General features: G+C 40.7%; 1 protein-coding gene across 2 annotated transcripts in view; it reads right to left on the bottom strand.

The window, feature by feature from the left end:
- LOC138673983 (ADP-ribosylation factor-like protein 3) overlaps nt 1-4974 on the bottom strand; it is a 63080-nt gene extending 58106 nt beyond the window's left edge. For both annotated transcript variants that reach the window (XM_069761983.1, XM_069761984.1), the window contains exon 1: nt 4823-4974. In XM_069761983.1, coding sequence (XP_069618084.1) covers nt 4823-4840 — 18 coding nt within the window. In that variant the 5' untranslated portion in view covers nt 4841-4974. The remainder of the gene's footprint in view (nt 1-4822) is intronic.
- Nucleotides 4975-18469: the final 13495 nt, after the last annotated feature.

Below are 18469 nucleotides of genomic sequence, written 5' to 3'. Positions count from 1 at the left end.
TCCACGAAAATGATATTTTAGCCTCCAGGTTTTTTTTCCCAAGGGTAACAGGACAAATTGGACCCCAAAAGTTGTTGTCCAACTTGTCCTGAGAACGCTGATACCCCATATGTTGGGGGGAACCACTGTTTGGGCGCACAGGAGAACTCGGAAGGGAAGGAGCAGTGTTTTAGTTTTTCAATGCAGAATTGGCTGGAATTGAGATCGGACGCCATGTCGCGTTTGGAGAGCCCCTGATGTGCCGAAACAGTGGAAACCCCCCAATTCTAACTGAAACCCTAATCCAAACACACCCCTAACCCTAATCCCAATGGTAACCCTAACCCTAGCCCCAACCCCAACCCTAACCCTAGCCCTAACCCTAGTCCTAACCCTAGCCCTAACCCTAATGGGAAAATGGAAATAAATACTTTTTTTTTACATTTTATTATTTTTCCCTAACTAAGGGGGTGATGAAGGGGGGGGGTTTGATTTACTTTTATAGCGTTTTTTTGGCGGATTTTTAGGGTTGGCAGCTGTCACACACTAAAAGACGCTTTTTATTGCAAAAAATAGTTTTTGTATCACCACATTTTGAGAGCTATAATTTATCCATATTTTGGCCCACAGAGTCATGTGAGATCTTGTTTTTTGCGGAACGAGTTGATGTTTTTATTGGTACCATTTTCGGGCAGATGACATTTTTTAATCGCTTTTTATTCCGATTTTTATGAGGCGGAATGAACAAAAACCAGCAATTCCTGAAATTCTTTTAGGGGGGGCGTTTATACCGTTCCACGTGTGGTAAAATTGATAAAGCAGCATTATTCTTCAGGTCAGTACGATTACAGCGATACCTCATTTATATCATTTTTTTATGTTTTGGCGCTTTTACACAATAAAAACTATTTTATATAAAAAAATAATTGTTTTTGCATCGCTTTATTCTGAGAGCTATAACTTTTTTATTTTTCTGCTGATGATGCTGTATGGCGGCTTTTTTTTTGTGGGACAAGATGATGTTTTCAGCGGTACCATGGTTATTTATATACGTCGTTTTGATCGCGTGTTATTCCACTTTTTGTTCGCCTGTATGATAATAAAGCAATGTTTTTGCCTTTTTTTATTTATTTTTTTTGCGGTGTTCACTGAAGGGGTTAACTAGTGGGATAGTTCTATAGAGCGGGTCGTTACGGACGCGGCGATACCAAATATGTGTACTTTTATTGTTTTTTTTTTATTTACATAAATAAATGGATTTACTGGGAAAATTTTTTTTTCTTTATTTGGGGATTTTTTTTATTTTTTTTTATACATTCTATTTTTTTTTATTTTTTTACTTTCTACCATTGTCCCAGGGTGGGACATCACTGTATTAGATCAGATCGTTGATCTGGCAGTGTGCATAGCACTCTGTCAGATCAACGATCTGACAGACAAGCTTAGGTGGCTTTCCGGCGCCTGCTCTCAGCAACTCTCAGCAGGCGCCGGCTAGCCAGGTCATTTCATGACCCAGAAGGAGTCCCGCGGCCATCTTGGATCCGGGGACTCCTTCCGGGTCACCGGAGCAACGCGATCTCATCACGTTTCTCCGGTGGGAGAGCGCAGGGAGCCCCCGTCCCTGCGCGATCCCCCTTTATGCCGCTGTCACTACTAACAGTGGCATCAGAGGGGTTAAATGCCCGCGATCGGCGCTACCGCCAATCGTGGGCATTGCTGCGGGGTGTCAGCTGTCATATACAGCTGACACCCGCACCCGATCACCGCGGCGCTCAGCGCGAGACCGCGGTGATCGGTGCACCGTACTAGTACTGCTGCTGGCACAAATGCAGTGCCGGCAGCGCAGTACTAGTACGGCGCATGTCACAAAGGGGTTAAAGGGATAATCATTCAGAGTTTGAATATTACAAATTTTTAGAAATGAACAAATTTCTAATATTTATAGAAATCAACGCAAAACATATCAACATAAATTTACCATTATCATTAAATACAACCCCTGGCAAAAATTATGGAATCACCGGCTTTGGAGGATGTTCATTCAGAAACGCGCTTCGAGTGTGGTGGGTCCCCAGGAGCGCTCCATAGGTAATTATTACATTATTGTTTATCTATACACTTGTATTATTTATTTGTTCATTGTTATTGGCATGTTTGTACATGGTCACATGGCACATTTGCACATGGTTTATTGTACTATGGAAAGATTATTATAACTATTATTATTGGAGTCTCTACCTGGGTTGTTATGATCTGGTGGCCTAGGAGCAGCATGAGATGGACTCTGGAGAAGGTGGTCCCTGTACTGACCGCAAACCCTGAACCTAGCAGCGCAACTAGAAGTAGCCGTGGGGGGTACCTAACACTCCCTAGACCCCTCGGCACAGCCTAAGATCTAACTACCCCTAAAGACAGAAACAGGAAACCTATCTTGCCTCAGAGAAAATCCCCAAAGGATAGATAGCCCCCCACAAATATTGACTGTGAGAGGAGAGGGAAATAACATACGCAGATATGAAATCAGATTTTAGCATAGGAGGCCATACTAGCTAAAAAGAAAGAATAGAACAGAGTACTATGCGGTCAGTATAAAAACACTAGAAAATATCCACCGCAGAAAATACGGATCACCACATCTGACTAAAGACATGGGGGTATATCTGCATCTCCAGAGAAATAGCTAGGCTGCAAAAAATCCTTCACAGACTAAGCTGGACAAGACAAAAACATGAATATGCACAGAACTATAGGTCCACAGCAGGTGGACAGCAAAAACAAAGCCAGGACTTATCTTTGTAGAAAAGCACAGCAAACTGGAGAGACCAGCAGGGAAGTGAATCCTTCCAGAACAATGGACAACTGGCACTGACTAAAGGATCCAGCAAAGCTATATACCCCAGTCAGTTTTGCAATTAGTAGATACACCTGTCCACTCCTGCAGTCCAGGCACAACTGCATTACCCTCTACAACTACCGGAGGGAGCCCAAAAGCTGAATTCACAACACTGGGTGTCCCACCAATTTGCCTGTGCTGTTAACCCATTACTGATTACTTGTTTTATTGTTATTAATAAAGTTTACATGTATTTTACTGGCCTTGTGTGAAGGTAGTTTTTTGGTGTTTTTGCTACTATTTCCTTCATGGTTAAATGCGGAGGATATATTTAGGTGTTACTATGCTTACTGGTCAAACCCTTATAAATTATACTCCAGGCATTTGCTATTTCCCCTGTGAGGGATTCTTTTTTGAAATGTAATATTATGTTGCACTTAATAAATCCATATTTAATGAACTATTTTGTCCTGAACTCTAATTTTCATTTCCAGGCTTTGTTTCATGCTTTTGGAATCGATCCATTCTGTAATTTTAACATTAAGAAATAAAGCATAAATGGTGTCCTAATGATCCGGATGCTGGCCTCGCTTTCCTTTCACATTAACCCTGTCTCTGAAACCAGCCATGTGACCATGTAATGCCTGGTGAGCTGATATCCATTACTTATATACATAAAAATGAGTTTGAAGCAATAGATCATTATCATTGATCCTTTTAATTAGAAAATCCAATAGATTAGTTTTCATCTCTATTTATCAATTAAATGGGGCACGAAATCCTCTCTTCCACAGAAGACATCAGTATTAGCTCTAGCAGTACATCTCTAGTTAATTAGAAATGTGATGTAAGCGTAATCCTGACAGAATTCCCCCAGGATTAACATCACCTTAATTATTGTATGCTACTAATTCCTAAGTAGGTGCCAAGACGTCACTTTCCAACTATCATACATGACTCTCCACCTCTTCTCGAAATCTCCAATGTTGCACAACATTACCCCATCTATGTGTCCAGTTGCGCCGTCCCTAGCTCACCTATAAGCAAGGTCTATCCCTAGCTCTAGTTTTTCCGCGTTAGATCTTCTAACCCAACTTCAGTGTGCGGAATTACTTGTGTGCCTCATTTGCTAATGCTGGCACACCGACCGGTCCTATAGTCCTCACATAGGCCATCGATGGAGCAATCATACAGGACAATACTGACCTTTGCTAAGTTGTACCTGCTACATGTATATTACCTGTGGGACTGTTCTAACACTTGTTGTTTTCTAAATGTTTAAAGCGATATTCTCCTTTTGAAAATAATCAATATTAATATCCAGAAAATTACCCACCCTGGTATTCATCCTAAATCACTGAGGGTCCAAACCCTGGAATCCCGAGAAATGGTGTGGGTTTTGATCCATAATTACTTAAGGATTAAAGGAATATTTTCAAGTTTGAAAGTTAAGTTACCCTTTCCATTAGATAGGGGATAATGTCACGATTGCTGTGGTCCAATAGTTGGAAACCCCCACTGTTCCATAGAATTGGACTTTTTCAGAGCCCGGTGTGAATGGAGAGGTTGTCGGTCACGCACACTGCCACTCCATTCATTCTTAAGGAAGTGTGCAGTGCTCCGCTGTCGCCAGTGGTCCCAGCGATTGGGATGTCTACCCCATGGATAGAGGATAACTTTCAAATGGAGGAATAACACTTTAATCCGCAAATAACAAATATAAATCAAATCACATACTTCCCGGTAAACTGTGATTTATATTATGTAGATCTGCCAGTAATAATAATTATTGATAATTAATGCAACAACCAGAATCAAGTCAATAATATAGTGAGTATCCAACTCCTACCACTACAGTGGTGCTTTAAAGTTTGTGAACCCTTAGAATATTCTATATTTCTGTATAAATTTGACAGAAAGCTACAAGCAGAAATATGTTAAGTTCCAAAGGGTTCACAAACTTTCAACCGCCTCTGTACATATCTCATACACAAATCCATATGCACTTACCTTTTTAACTTCACCCATAATACAACATTCTTCGCAGAATGCGGCGTTCTGAAAAAAGTTGTGATTGTGGTATTAGAAGTCTTCCCTGCTCACAGTGCTTGGTGCATTCAGGCAGATCGGATACCTCCTCTGGTTAGAACGGTGGACAGCATACGTCTAGTAGGAGGGGAGCATGAGGATTACTAGGCTGTTTTTGTCTCAGCATTAAATAATTACCTGTGTAATCCCATTGCCATCTGCTCGCAGTTCAATGCTGGTCAGACACACATGGGTTCAGGTCAATAGTACCTGCTGCTACTGCCACTCCTAAGGTCATAGATCTATTATTCCAAAACACAGAAAACTAAATTGATGCAAATTGTAATATATTTCCTGGTAAATTGTCTCATTTGATCAGTTGTTCAGTTTAAATGTGCAAGAAAACGTACAACTTTTGTATAATTTGCTTTATTGTTTTAGTTTTAGGTTTTTTTGTCTCCTATTTATTCATACGTACTGGTTGCTGTTGGGAAAGCAATATTGGGAACTTCATAGTTCAGCTACATAATTTATTCTAAAGTGGCATGTGTAAAGATTGTGTTGTCAACACATATTAAAGGGAATCTGTCAGTAGGATCAATGCATTTATATGGGCTGGCCAGAGCCAGCGATGTGGACGTACACACTAGCGCCCGAGAACTTGCGGAGATGCAAGTGCCAGCGGGACTTTATTTTCATGTTTCCAGCTGCGATCTAGATGTGAGTGATGGCATATATGCAGTATTTGGACATTAAAGGACATTTGCTTTACTTGCTTGGGTCACTGTCTCACAAAATTCACTGGCGGAAAAGTTGCTGTTCTGAATAGCATGTAGGGTATAGGAAGCAAAATAAAATTGCGGCGCCCCAGGGTCCTGGTCGTCGCAGTGGCATCGTTTTCCTCTCGGGGAGAGTGATACTACGTTTGAAGACAATGAAGGAGAACTCTTTGTCAGGTAACACAATGCATGCAACATGTTCACACTCCAGACCAGAAGGGGGAGCTCTAAGCCTGTTTAAGGTGAACTCCCCTATAAGCACATCCTGATCTGGAGGGAAAGGGTTCAGTTCCTGTCAGGGAGATAGAGGGAAAGGAAGCATAGGAGCCGTGTAGCCTAAAGTGCTGCAGCTCCTAGGAAACAGACGAATAGAAAGCAGAACATATTGCAGCAAGCGTAAAGGAAGTCAGCAAAGGAGAGGATATCAGAGGGAGACCAGCCAGGAGCAGGCTGCCTCCTTCTGAGGCGCAGGATCCCGGTAGCCAACACACCGAGGGAGCAATGATCCTTTATGCCTTGCTCCAGAGACCGACAGGACAGCTAATTTCACGTTACCTGTCCGCCCCTACACCCAGGAGGCAAGGTGGCACCCCTTAGAGGCTGGGGCATGATAGAGTCCCTGTAAAACGCCTAAAGCCACCGGTCATACAGGTTTGTCCTATCCATCTGGGGGACAGAGAGAGAGAGACATAACATCTGTAACATCTACAACAGTTGTGAGGACCTTATGAGAAGCTTAGAAGTAAGGGACTACAACACCATGGCGCTAGAGGAAGGCTACTGATTTCTACCTTGACAAGGGGACTCTGGATTTGCCTCCAAACCAGCCGGACTCTGTCTGCCCTGTGATCTGTGCTCTGGACTGTGGATGCTGAAGCCTTCAGTAAAAGGTAAAGAGACTGCAACCATGCATCCTTCGTCTTCACTGTGCCTCTCACCATCCACCATCTACACACTGGGAAGCCCTGGGGATATACTTCACCTGTGGGAAGGTATACCATCTAGCTGCCATAACATCACCCCAGCGGACCCAATAAAGCAGCGTCGGTCACCCTGACCGAATACCACAGGTGGCGTCACAAACATTTCCCTTAAAGACATTAAGACAGAAATATCTACAGGTAACTTTGACATAGTGGGAATAACCGAGACATGGTTAGATGAAAGCTATGACTGGGCAGTTAACTTACAGGGTTACAGTCTGTTTAGAAAGGATCGTAAAAATCGGAGAGGAGGAGGGGTTTGTCTCTATGTAAAGTCTTGTCTAAAGTCCACTTTAAGGGAGGATATTAGCGAAGGGAATGAGGATGTCGAGTCCATATGGGTTGAAATTCATGGAGGGAAAAATGGTAACAAAATTCTCATTGGGGTCTGTTACAAACCCCCAAATATAACTGAAAGCATGGAAAGTCTACTTCTAAAGCAGATAGATGAAGCTGCAACCCATAATGAGGTCCTGGTTATGGGGGACTTTAACTACCCGGATATTAACTGGGAAACAGAAACCTGTGAAACCCATAAAGGCAACAGGTTTCTGCTACTAACCAAGAAAAATTATCTTTCACAATTGGTGCAGAATCCAACCAGAGGAGCAGCACTTTTAGACCTAATACTATCTAATAGACCTGACAGAATAACAAATCTGCAGGTGGTTGGGCATTTAGGAAATAGCGACCACAATATTGTGCAGTTTCACCTGTCTTTCACTAGGGGGACTTGTCAGGGAGTCACAAAAACATTGAACTTTAGGAAGGCAAAGTTTGAACAGCTTAGAGATGCCCTTAATCTGGTAGACTGGGACAATATCCTCAGAAATGAGAATACAGATAATAAATGGGAAATGTTTAAGAACATCCTAAATAGGCAGTGTAAGCGGTTTATACCTTGTGGGAATAAAAGGACTAGAAATAGGAAAAACCCAATGTGGCTAAACAAAGAAGTAAGACAGGCAATTAACAGTAAAAAGAAAGCATTTGCACTACTAAAGCAGGATGGCACCATTGAAGCTCTAAAAAACTATAGGGAGAAAAATACTTTATCTAAAAAACTAATTAAAGCTGCCAAAAAGGAAACAGAGAAGCACATTGCTAAGGAGAGTAAAACTAATCCCAAACTGTTCTTCAACTATATCAATAGTAAAAGAATAAAAACTGAAAATGTAGGCCCCTTAAAAAATAGTGAGGAAAGAATGGTTGTAGATGACGAGGAAAAAGCTAACATATTAAACACCTTCTTCTCCACGGTATTCACGGTGGAAAATGAAATGCTAGGTGAAATCCCAAGAAACAATGAAAACCCTATATTAAGGGTCACCAATCTAACCCAAGAAGAGGTGCGAAACCGGCTAAATATGATTAAAATAGATAAATCTCCGGGTCCGGATGGCATACACCCACGAGTACTAAGAGAACTAAGTAATGTAATAGATAAACCATTATTTCTTATTTTTAGTGACTCTATAGCGACAGGGTCTGTTCCGCAGGACTGGCGCATAGCAAATGTGGTGCCAATATTCAAAAAGGGCTCTAAAAGTGAACCTGGAAATTATAGGCCAGTAAGTCTAACCTCTATTGTTGGTAAAATATTTGAAGGGTTTCTGAGGGATGTTATTCTGGATTATCTCAATGAGAATAACTGTTTAACTCCATATCAGCATGGGTTTATGAGAAATCGCTCCTGTCAAACCAATCTAATCAGTTTTTATGAAGAGGTAAGCTATAGACTGGACCACGGTGAGTCATTGGACGTGGTATATCTCGATTTTTCCAAAGCGTTTGATACCGTGCCGCACAAGAGGTTGGTACACAAAATGAGAATGCTTGGTCTGGGGGAAAATGTGTGTAAATGGGTTAGTAACTGGCTTAGTGATAGAAAGCAGAGGGTGGTTATAAATGGTATAGTCTCTAACTGGGTCGCTGTGACCAGTGGGGTACCGCAGGGGTCAGTATTGGGACCTGTTCTCTTCAACATATTCATTAATGATCTGGTAGAAGGTTTACACAGTAAAATATCGATATTTGCAGATGATACAAAACTATGTAAAGCAGTTAATACAAGAGAAGATAGTATTCTGCTACAGATGGATCTGGATAAGTTGGAAACTTGGGCTGAAAAGTGGCAGATGAGGTTTAACAATGATAAATGTAAGGTTATACACATGGGAAGAGGGAATCAATATCACCATTACACACTGAACGGGAAACCACTGGGTAAATCTGACAGGGAGAAGGACTTGGGGATCCTAGTTAATGATAAACTTACCTGGAGCAGCCAGTGCCAGGCAGCAGCTGCCAAGGCAAATAGGATCATGGGGTGCATTAAAAGAGGTCTGGATACACATGATGAGAGCATTATACTGCCTCTGTACAAATCCCTAGTTAGACCGCACATGGAGTACTGTGTCCAGTTTTGGGCACCGGTGCTCAGGAAGGATATAATGGAACTAGAGAGAGTACAAAGGAGGGCAACAAAATTAATAAAGGGGATGGGAGAACTACAATACCCAGATAGATTAGCGAAATTAGGATTATTTAGTCTAGAAAAAAGACGACTGAGGGGCGATCTAATAACCATGTATAAGTATATAAGGGGACAATACAAATATCTCGCTGAGGATCTGTTTATACCAAGGAAGGTGACGGGCACAAGGGGGCATTCTTTGCGTCTGGAGGAGAGAAGGTTTTTCCACCAACATAGAAGAGGATTCTTTACTGTTAGGGCAGTGAGAATCTGGAATTGCTTGCCTGAGGAGGTGGTGATGGCGAACTCAGTCGAGGGGTTCAAGAGAGGCCTGGATGTCTTCCTGGAGCAGAACAATATTGTATCATACAATTATTAGGTTCTGTAGAAGGACGTAGATCTGGGGATTTATTATGATGGAATATAGGCTGAACTGGATGGACAAATGTCTTTTTTCGGCCTTACTAACTATGTTACTATGTTACTATGTAAAGACCTTTCCCTTTTACATGGACGTCCCAGGGCCACGGACCGGGTCAGCCACCGTGACATCCCCCTGAGAACCGCAGGACCCGGTACCGAGTACCCCACGACCCCATGGGGGCGCTTCAAACTTATGTCTTGAATTGATATATGCAATTTGAAGTGTTATTCCAGAGAATCCCACATTTTTCTTATACAGTTGTGTGAAAATGTGTTTGCCCCTTTATTGATTTCCTATTCTTTTTAATCTTTGTCACACTTAAATTTTCCAGATAACCAAACAAATTTAAATATTAGACAAAGATAGCACAAGTAAATACAAAATGCAGTTTTTAAATGAAGGACTTTATTATTAAGAGATAAAGAAATCCAAACCTACAGGTCCCTGTGTGAAAAAGTGATTGCTCCCCTCTTAAAACATAACGGTGGTTTTATCACTTCTTTGAGAAGCTGAGTTCAAATTCCCTAGCTACACACATACCTGATTACTGACACATCTGTTCTCAATCAAGAAATCACTTAAATAATACCTGCCTGACAAAGTGAAGTAGACCTTTAGTTCTTGAAAAGCGAACCACAGTGAGAGCCATTATCTCACCAGGAGTGGCCGGCTGAACAAAATTACCCCAAGAGCGCAGCAATGACTCATCCAAGACGTCACAAAATACACCACAACCACATCCAAAGAACTGCAGGCATCACTTGCCTTAGCAAAGGTCAGTGTTCATGACTTCACTTCACAATAGGAAAGAGATTGGGCAAAAGTGGTCTGATTGCAGAGTTCCATGACGAAAACCACCCCTGAGCAATAAGAATATAAAGGCTTGTTTCAGTTTTGCCAGAAAACACTTTGATGATCCCTAAAACTTTTGGGAGAATATTCTGGGCTGAAGAGACAAAAGTTGAACTTTTTGGAAGGTGTATGTCCCATTTATATCTGGTGTAGAAGTAACACAGCATTCCAGAAAAGGAACATCATAACAACAGTAAAATATGAGGGTGGTGTGATGGTCTGGGCTGTTTTGCTGCTCCAGGACCTGGAAGACTTGCATTTTTCTGCGTTTATTCGTGGAAATACTGGAATCTGGAGAAAATTTTGAAAATTTTGCAATTTTCAGACTTTTTAGTTTTATGCCCTTAAACTGGGTAGTTATATCATACAAAATAGTTGTATAAATAACATTTACCCACATGTCTGCTTAGCACAATGTTTGAAACATAATTTTTTTTGTTAGGAAAGTTAGAAGGGTTAAAAGTTTAAAAGTAATTTTGCAATTTTCCAACAAAATTTACAAAACCATTTTTTTTAGGGATGACATCACATTTCAAGTGATTTTAAGGAGCCTATATGACAGAAAATACCCCAAAACTGCATCCTTCAAAGTGCTCAAAACCACATTAAATAAGTTTAACAACCCTTTAGGTACTTCAAACAATTAACCCCTTTCTGACATCCGAAGTACTATCCCATCGAGATGGTCTGGGCCCCAATGACCACCGACGGGATAGTACGTTATCACCGATCAGCCGCACTCACGGGGGAGCACGGCCGAGTGTCAGCTGACTATCACAGCTGACATCCGGCTCTATCGGGCGGTCCGTGACCGCTCCTGGCACATTAACCCCTGGAACACTGCGATCAAACATGATCACAGTGTTCCGGCGGCATAGGGACACATTGGGCAAGGAGGGGGCTTCCCTGAGACCCTCGGAACAACACAATGTGATCGCGTTGTTCCAAGCATCTCCTCCCTACAAGCACCGGATTCAAAATGGCGGTGGGGCTCCTTCTGGTTCCTGCAGGGAGGTGGCTTCCAAGCGCCTGCTGAGAGCAGGTGCCGGCAAGCCTGCAGCACTGCCTGTCAGATCGCCGATTTGACACAGTGCTTTGCAAAGTGTCAGATCAGCGATCTGACAATATATAGTGATGTCCCACCCTGGGGCAATGTAAAAAAGTAAAAAAAATAATATTTGGATGTGTAAAAGAATTTTTTTTTAAATCCTAAATAAAGAAAAAAAATATTGTTCCAATGAATACATTTCTTTATCTAAATAAAAATAAAAATAAAAGTACACATATTTAGCATCGCCACGTCCGTAACGACCCGACTTATAAAACTGTCCCACTAGTTAACCCCTTCAGTGAACACTGTAAAAAAAAAAAGAGGCAAAAAACAACGCTTTATTATCATACCGCCGAACAAAAAGTGGAATAACACGGGATCAAAAAGACGGATATAAAAAAAATGGTACCGCTGAAAACGTCATCTTGTCCTGCAAAAAATTAGCTGCCATACAGCATCATCAGCGAAAAAATAGTCCTCAGAATAAAGCGATGCAAAAATAATAATTTGTTATATAAAATAGTTTTTATCGTATAAAAGCGCCAAAACATAAAAAAATGATGTAAATGAGGTATCGCTGTAATCGTACTGACCCGAAGAATAAAACTGCTTTATCAATTTTACCAAACGTGGAACGGTATAAACGCCTCCCCCAAAACAAATTCATGAATAACCGGTTTTTGATCATTCTGCCTCACAAAAATCGGAATAAAAAGCGATCAAACAATGTCACATGCCCGAAAATTGTACCAATAAAAAAGTCAACTCATCCCGCAAAAAAACAAGCGCTCACATGACTCTGTGGATCAAAATATGGAAAAATTATAGCTCTCAAAATGAGGAGACGCAAAAATTATTTTTTGCAATAAAAAAGCGTCTTTTAGTGTGTGACAGCTGCCAATCATAAAAATCCGCTTAAAACCCCCCACTGTAATTAGTAAATCAAACCCCCCTTCATCACCCCCTTAGTTAGGGAAAAATAATAAAAGTATTTATTTCCATTTTCCCATTAGGGTTAGGGTTGGGGCTACAGTTTGGGTTGGGGCTACAGTTAGGGTTAGGGTTGGGGCTAAAGTTAGGGTTGGGGCTAAAGTTAGGGTTAGGGATACATTTATGGTTGGGATTAGGGTTGAAATTAGGGTTAGGGGTGTGTCAGGGTTAGGGGTGTGGTTAGGGTTATGGTTGGGATTAGGGTTAGGAGTGTGTTGGAGTTAGGGGTGTGGTTAGGGTTGGAATTGAAGTTAGGGGTATGGTTGGGATTAGAGTTAGGGGCGTGTTTGGGTTATGGGTGTGGTTAGGGTTATGGTTAGGGTTGGGATTAGGGTTAGGGGTGTGTTTGGGTTAGGGTTTCAGTTATAATTGGGGGTTTCCACTGTTTAGGCACATCAGGGGCTCTCCAAGCGCGACATGGCGTCTGATCTCAATTCCAGCCAATTCTGCTTTGAAAAAGTAAAACAGTGCTCCTTCCCTTCCGAGCTCTCCTGTGCGCCCAAACAGGGGTTTACCCCAACATATGGGGTATCAGTGTACTCAGGACAAATTGGACAACAACTTTTGGGGTCCAATTTCTCTTGTTACCCTTGGGAAAATAAAAATGTGGGGCCTAAAAAAATCATTTTTGTGGAAAAAAAAATGATTTTTTATTTTCACGGCGTTATAAACTGTAGTGAAACACTTGAGGGTTCAAAGTTCTCACAATACATCTAGATAAGTTCCTTGGGGGGGTCTAGTTTTTAATATGGGGTCACTTGTGGGGGATATCTACTGCTTAGGTACATTAGGGGCTCTGCAAATGCAATGTGACGCCTGCAGATCATTCCATCTAAGATTGCATTACAAACTGCGCTCCTTCCCTTCCGAGCTCTGCCATGTGCCCAAACAGTGGTTTACCTCCACATATGGGGTATCAGTGTACTCAGGAAAAATTGCACAACAACATTTGGGGTCCAATTTCTTCTGTTACCCTTGGGAAAATAAAATATTGGCTGAAATAGATAGCAGAAGTCATGTTGCGTTTTCAGACCCGCTGAGGTGCCTAAACAGTAGAAACTACCACAAGTGACTCTGTTTCGGAAACCACACCCCTCAAAAACTTACCTAGAGGTGTCGTGAGCACCTTGAACCCACAGGTGTTTCACAGAATTTTATAATGTTTAGCCGTGAAAATGAAAGAATTGGTTGTGCCCCAAATGTTTCATTTTCGTAAGGGTAACAGGAGAAAATGGACCATAGAATATGTTATACAATTTTTTTTTGAGTACACTGATACCCCATCTGTGGTAGAAAACTACTGTTTGGACACACAGCAGGGCTTGAAAGCGAAGGAGCGCCAACTGAACTCAGGGGATCAATTTTGGCTGGAATAGATTGCGGATGCCATAATTAACATTTTACATCAAAAATTTAGTTTTAGCCAAAAATTTTAATTTTTACAAGGGGAAATGGGTAAGAATGGCACCAAAATGTGTCATACAATACAATTTCTGATGAACGTGGCAATACCCCATTTGTGACTGTGCAGTACTGCCACATGATGAGAATCAGGCGGTAAGGAGCACTAGTTGACTCTTGGAGAACAAATGATCATAGAATAGTTTGTGGACTCTACAGAGCCCTTAAGTGCCAGAAGAGCAGAATGCCCTTTCTAGTGACCCCATTTTGGAGAGTACACCATTCAAGGAATTTATCTATAGGTGTAGTGACAATTTTGACTACACCATGTGTGTTTTCCAGAATCAAACAACAATGGGTTTTGCTGAGTGAAAAAAACTTGCTTTTCTTGTGGATAGAGTTGAAGCTTTTATTGGGAACACTTTACCTAACATTTTGGATCACATTTATTCCACACTCTATGCTGAGAACTTACATCAAGTTTTCCATTGAAATTTCCAAATGACATAATTCCGATGAAACCCCATCGACAGATCCATTCACTATAATGAGGCAGCAGAGTTACTCTGGACTACGCCTGGCCTATGTTCAGCGGTGTCCTTCTTTGCAGATGTGTACAAAACTTTGTCTGACTGTATTTTATTCACACTTAAAAAGACATACACCACTGGGTCATGGGCCAGAGAGCATCCACAGTGTCTTCATCTGCCTCATTATAGGGGATCTTCCACCGCAAGTTCCATCTGAACAACATATTTCAGAGATTTACATGGAAACCCCGGTGTAAGCGCTCTGCATAGAGTGCAGGATAAATGTGAGCCAATCGTTACTGCGATCTTTTCTTTAGGAGTCAGAATGTACAAATCAACAGCAGGTCTAGAATTGCTTTTATTTATTTTTATACAGTTTTTCATAGAGTATAAGGCTGCCGTCACACTCTCAGTATTTGGTCAGTATTTGTAAGGCAAAACCAGGAGTGGAACAACTAGAGGAAAAGTATAACAGAAACATATGCACCACTCCGGCATTTATCACCCACTCCTGGTTTTGGCTTACAAATACTGATGTAAAATACTGACCAAATACTGAGAGTGTGACGGCAGCCTAAGTGATTAGACAACTCTATTCTTCTGAATGATATGATAACATCGATACCAGATTTATATAGGTTTTTATGTTTGCCTGTTGTCACAAACTAAAAAGTACTTTTTTTTGCCAAATAAAGTTTTTGCAAAGCCATATTTTGAGAGCTGCAATTTTTCTATATTTCTGCCAGCAGACTCATGTGAGGGTTTTTTTTTTACTGAACAAGATGTTTTTATTGGTACCAGAAACATAAAATTTTTTATTGCTTTCTTTTCCGATTTTTGGGATGTGGAATGAACAAAAACCAGCAAGTCAGGAATAGTTTTTCTTCTTTTTCCTATACTGTTTACTGTATGGTAAAACTTGTTTATTCTTCGAGTCAGTATGAATACAGCGATACCACATTTGTATAATTTTTTTTTTCGTTTTGCCAATTTTACACAATAAAAACTGTTTAATAGAAAAAATAATTGTTTGGGCCTTGCTATATTTTAAAAGTTATAACTTTTTTATTCCTCCACTGACAGAGTTGTATGGTGGTGTTTTTCTGTGGGTTAAGATGATATTTTTATTTTTTAAGGCATTGTATTCCACTTTTTTTGGCGTCATGATGAAAAAGTATAGTTTTTTGCCACTTTTAGTTAACTCTTTTTATGAAGTATATAGAAGGGGTTAAATAGTGTGACTGTTTTATAGGTTAGGTTTATTTTTTATTTTTTACATAAATATATTTATTTACTGGTCTAATTTTTTCCATTTTCTATTTATTTTATGAGTTTTTCAAAATATTTTTGCTATTTTTTAAAAAACGTTTTTTTACATTTATTAGTCTGATCGCCAGTATAATGCATTGCAATTATATCTGTCTGTGCTGCACTGACAGAAGCCTCTTAGACCATGCCCTAAGCAAGGTCTAACAGGCTTGCGGTAGGTCGGTGACTTGGATGTTGCCATGAAGATCTCGGATTGCCATGACAATGATCGAGTCCCCGTGATGACATCAGGTGGGCACAGATCTGAAGGGAGATGGAGCTCCCTCCTTCTCCCTGCCTTCTAAATGCTATTATCACTATTGTTAGTGGCATTTAGGGTGTAAAATGACTTGATTCCTGGTGTCAGTTGTGCGGGCACTGCTTCTGTGCTTTCATGATCAGTATGACGTAAATTTACCCCTTCCCGACCATGACGTAAACTTATGTTAAATGTCGTGGAAGGGGTCAAATATATAAAAAATATAAGAGTTGGAATCACACTCCTTTTCCCTCATGAAGAATAAGGTAATAGGACAAAAAATATATATATATGTATATATATATCTATCTATATATATATATATATATATATATATATATATATATATACGTATATATATATATATATATACGTATATATATATATATATATATATCGATATATATATACATATATATATTTATATATACATATACATATATATACAGTATATATATATACTGTATATATATATATATATATATATGTGGTATTTTTACATCCATATACCGTATATACTCGAGTATAAGCCGACCCCCTAATTTTGCCACAAAAAACTGGGAAAACTTAATGACCCGAGTATAAGCCTAGGGTGGGAAATGCAGCAGCTACTGGTAAATGTCAAAAGTAAAAATAGATACCAATAAGAGTAAAATTAATTGAGACATCAGTAGGTTAAGTGTTTTTGAATATCCATATTGAATCAGGAGCCCCATATAATGCTACATAAAGTTTATGATGGCCCTAAAGATGCTCCATATTAAAATATGCCCCATATAATCCTGCATAAACGTTAATAATAGCCCCATAAGATGCTCCATAGACACATTTGCCCAATATAATGCGGCACAAATGTTGATTATGGCCCCATAAGATGCTCCATACAGACACCTGCCCCATATAGTGCTGCACAAACGTTGATTATGGCCCCATAAGATGCTCCATAGAGATATTTGCCCCCATATAGTGCTGCACAAACGTTATGGTCTCATAAGTTGCTCCATACAGACACTTGCCCCATATAGTGCTGCACAAACGTTGATTATGGCCCCATACAGACACTTGCCCCATATAGTGCTGCACAAACGTTGATTATGGCACCATACAGACACTTGCTCCATATAGTGCTGCACAAACGTTGATTATGGCCCCATACAGACACTTGCCCTATATAGTGCTGCACAAACGTTGATTATGGCCCCATACAGACACTTGCCCTATATAGTGCTGCACAAACGTTGATTATGGCCCCATACAGACACTTGCCCCATATAGTGCTGCACAAACGTTGATTATGGCCCCATGCAGACACTTGCCCCATATAGTGCTGCACATGGCCTCATAGATGCTCCATAAAGATATTTGCCCCATATAGTGCTGCACGAACGTTGATTATGGCTCCATACAGACACTTGCCACATTTGCTGTTGCTGCGATAAAGAAAAAAAAAATCACATGCTCATCTCTTCGTAGCTCAGGCCCCCGGCACTTTCAATATTCACCTGACTTTGTTCCAGTGCCACTCCTTCTTCAGCGTCTTCTGCACTGACGTTCACGTAGAGGGCGCACACTAACCACGTCATCGCGCCCTCTGACCTGAGCATCACTGCAGAAGACGCTGAACATGGAGCGGCGGCTGGAACGAGGAGCAGGTGAATATCACGCAGCGCTGCGCTCCACCTCTCCACTATACTCACCTGCTCCTGGCGCGGTGCAGTCCCTGCTTCCCCGGCGCTGCTGCTTCTTCCTGTACTGAGCGGTCACTGTTACCGCTCATTACAGTAATGAATATGCAGCTCCACCCCTATGGGAGGTGGAGCCGCATATTCATTACTGTAATGAGCGGTACCACGTGAACCCTCAGTACTGGAAGAAGCTGGGGCACCGGGCAGCCAGGGACCTGCAGGGACTGCGCCAGGAGCAGGTGAGTACAATTAGACAGCCCCCGCCCCCCTCCCCTGCTGCCCCTGGGTATGACTCGAGTATAAGCCGAGAGGGGGACTTTCGGCCCCAAAAAATGGGCTGAAAATCTCGGCTTATACTCGAGTATATACGGTAAGTCCGATCTATCAAAATATAAAATTAATTAGCCAGATGGATAAATGGTGTAATGAGAAAAAAAAATGTAGATGCCAGAATAATGGTTTTTCGGCTGCCACATCACTGCAAACAATTGCAATAAGAAATAATAAAAACATCACATATGCCTCAAATGGTATCAATATAAATGTCAGTTCAGAGAGCAAAAGCTAAGCTTTCACACAGACTCATCTAACAAATATTAAAAATATTGCAGTTCTTAGTAAATGGTTGCACAAATTTTTTTTTTTTTCTAATTATTACATTTATGAATTTTTTTGTCACTATGCTTGTTTAATAGTTTTGCAATCATACTGAGCTGGAGAATCATATTGCCAGGTAATTTTTTATTGCATACTAAACATGATAAATAAATTAAAAAAAAACAATTGTGGTATTGCACTTATTTTTTCTACAATTTTGCCACACGTGGATTTTTTTCCTCTGCTTTCCAGTACATCACATGAATGGTGTCAATCAAAAGTGCAACTTGTCCA

The sequence above is a fragment of the Ranitomeya imitator genome, chromosome 4, assembly GCF_032444005.1.
Source record: "Ranitomeya imitator isolate aRanImi1 chromosome 4, aRanImi1.pri, whole genome shotgun sequence".
Classification (NCBI taxonomy): Eukaryota; Metazoa; Chordata; class Amphibia; order Anura; family Dendrobatidae; genus Ranitomeya; species Ranitomeya imitator.
Note: the sequence above shows the minus strand (reverse complement) of the source record. Positions and strands in the feature narration are given on the sequence as shown.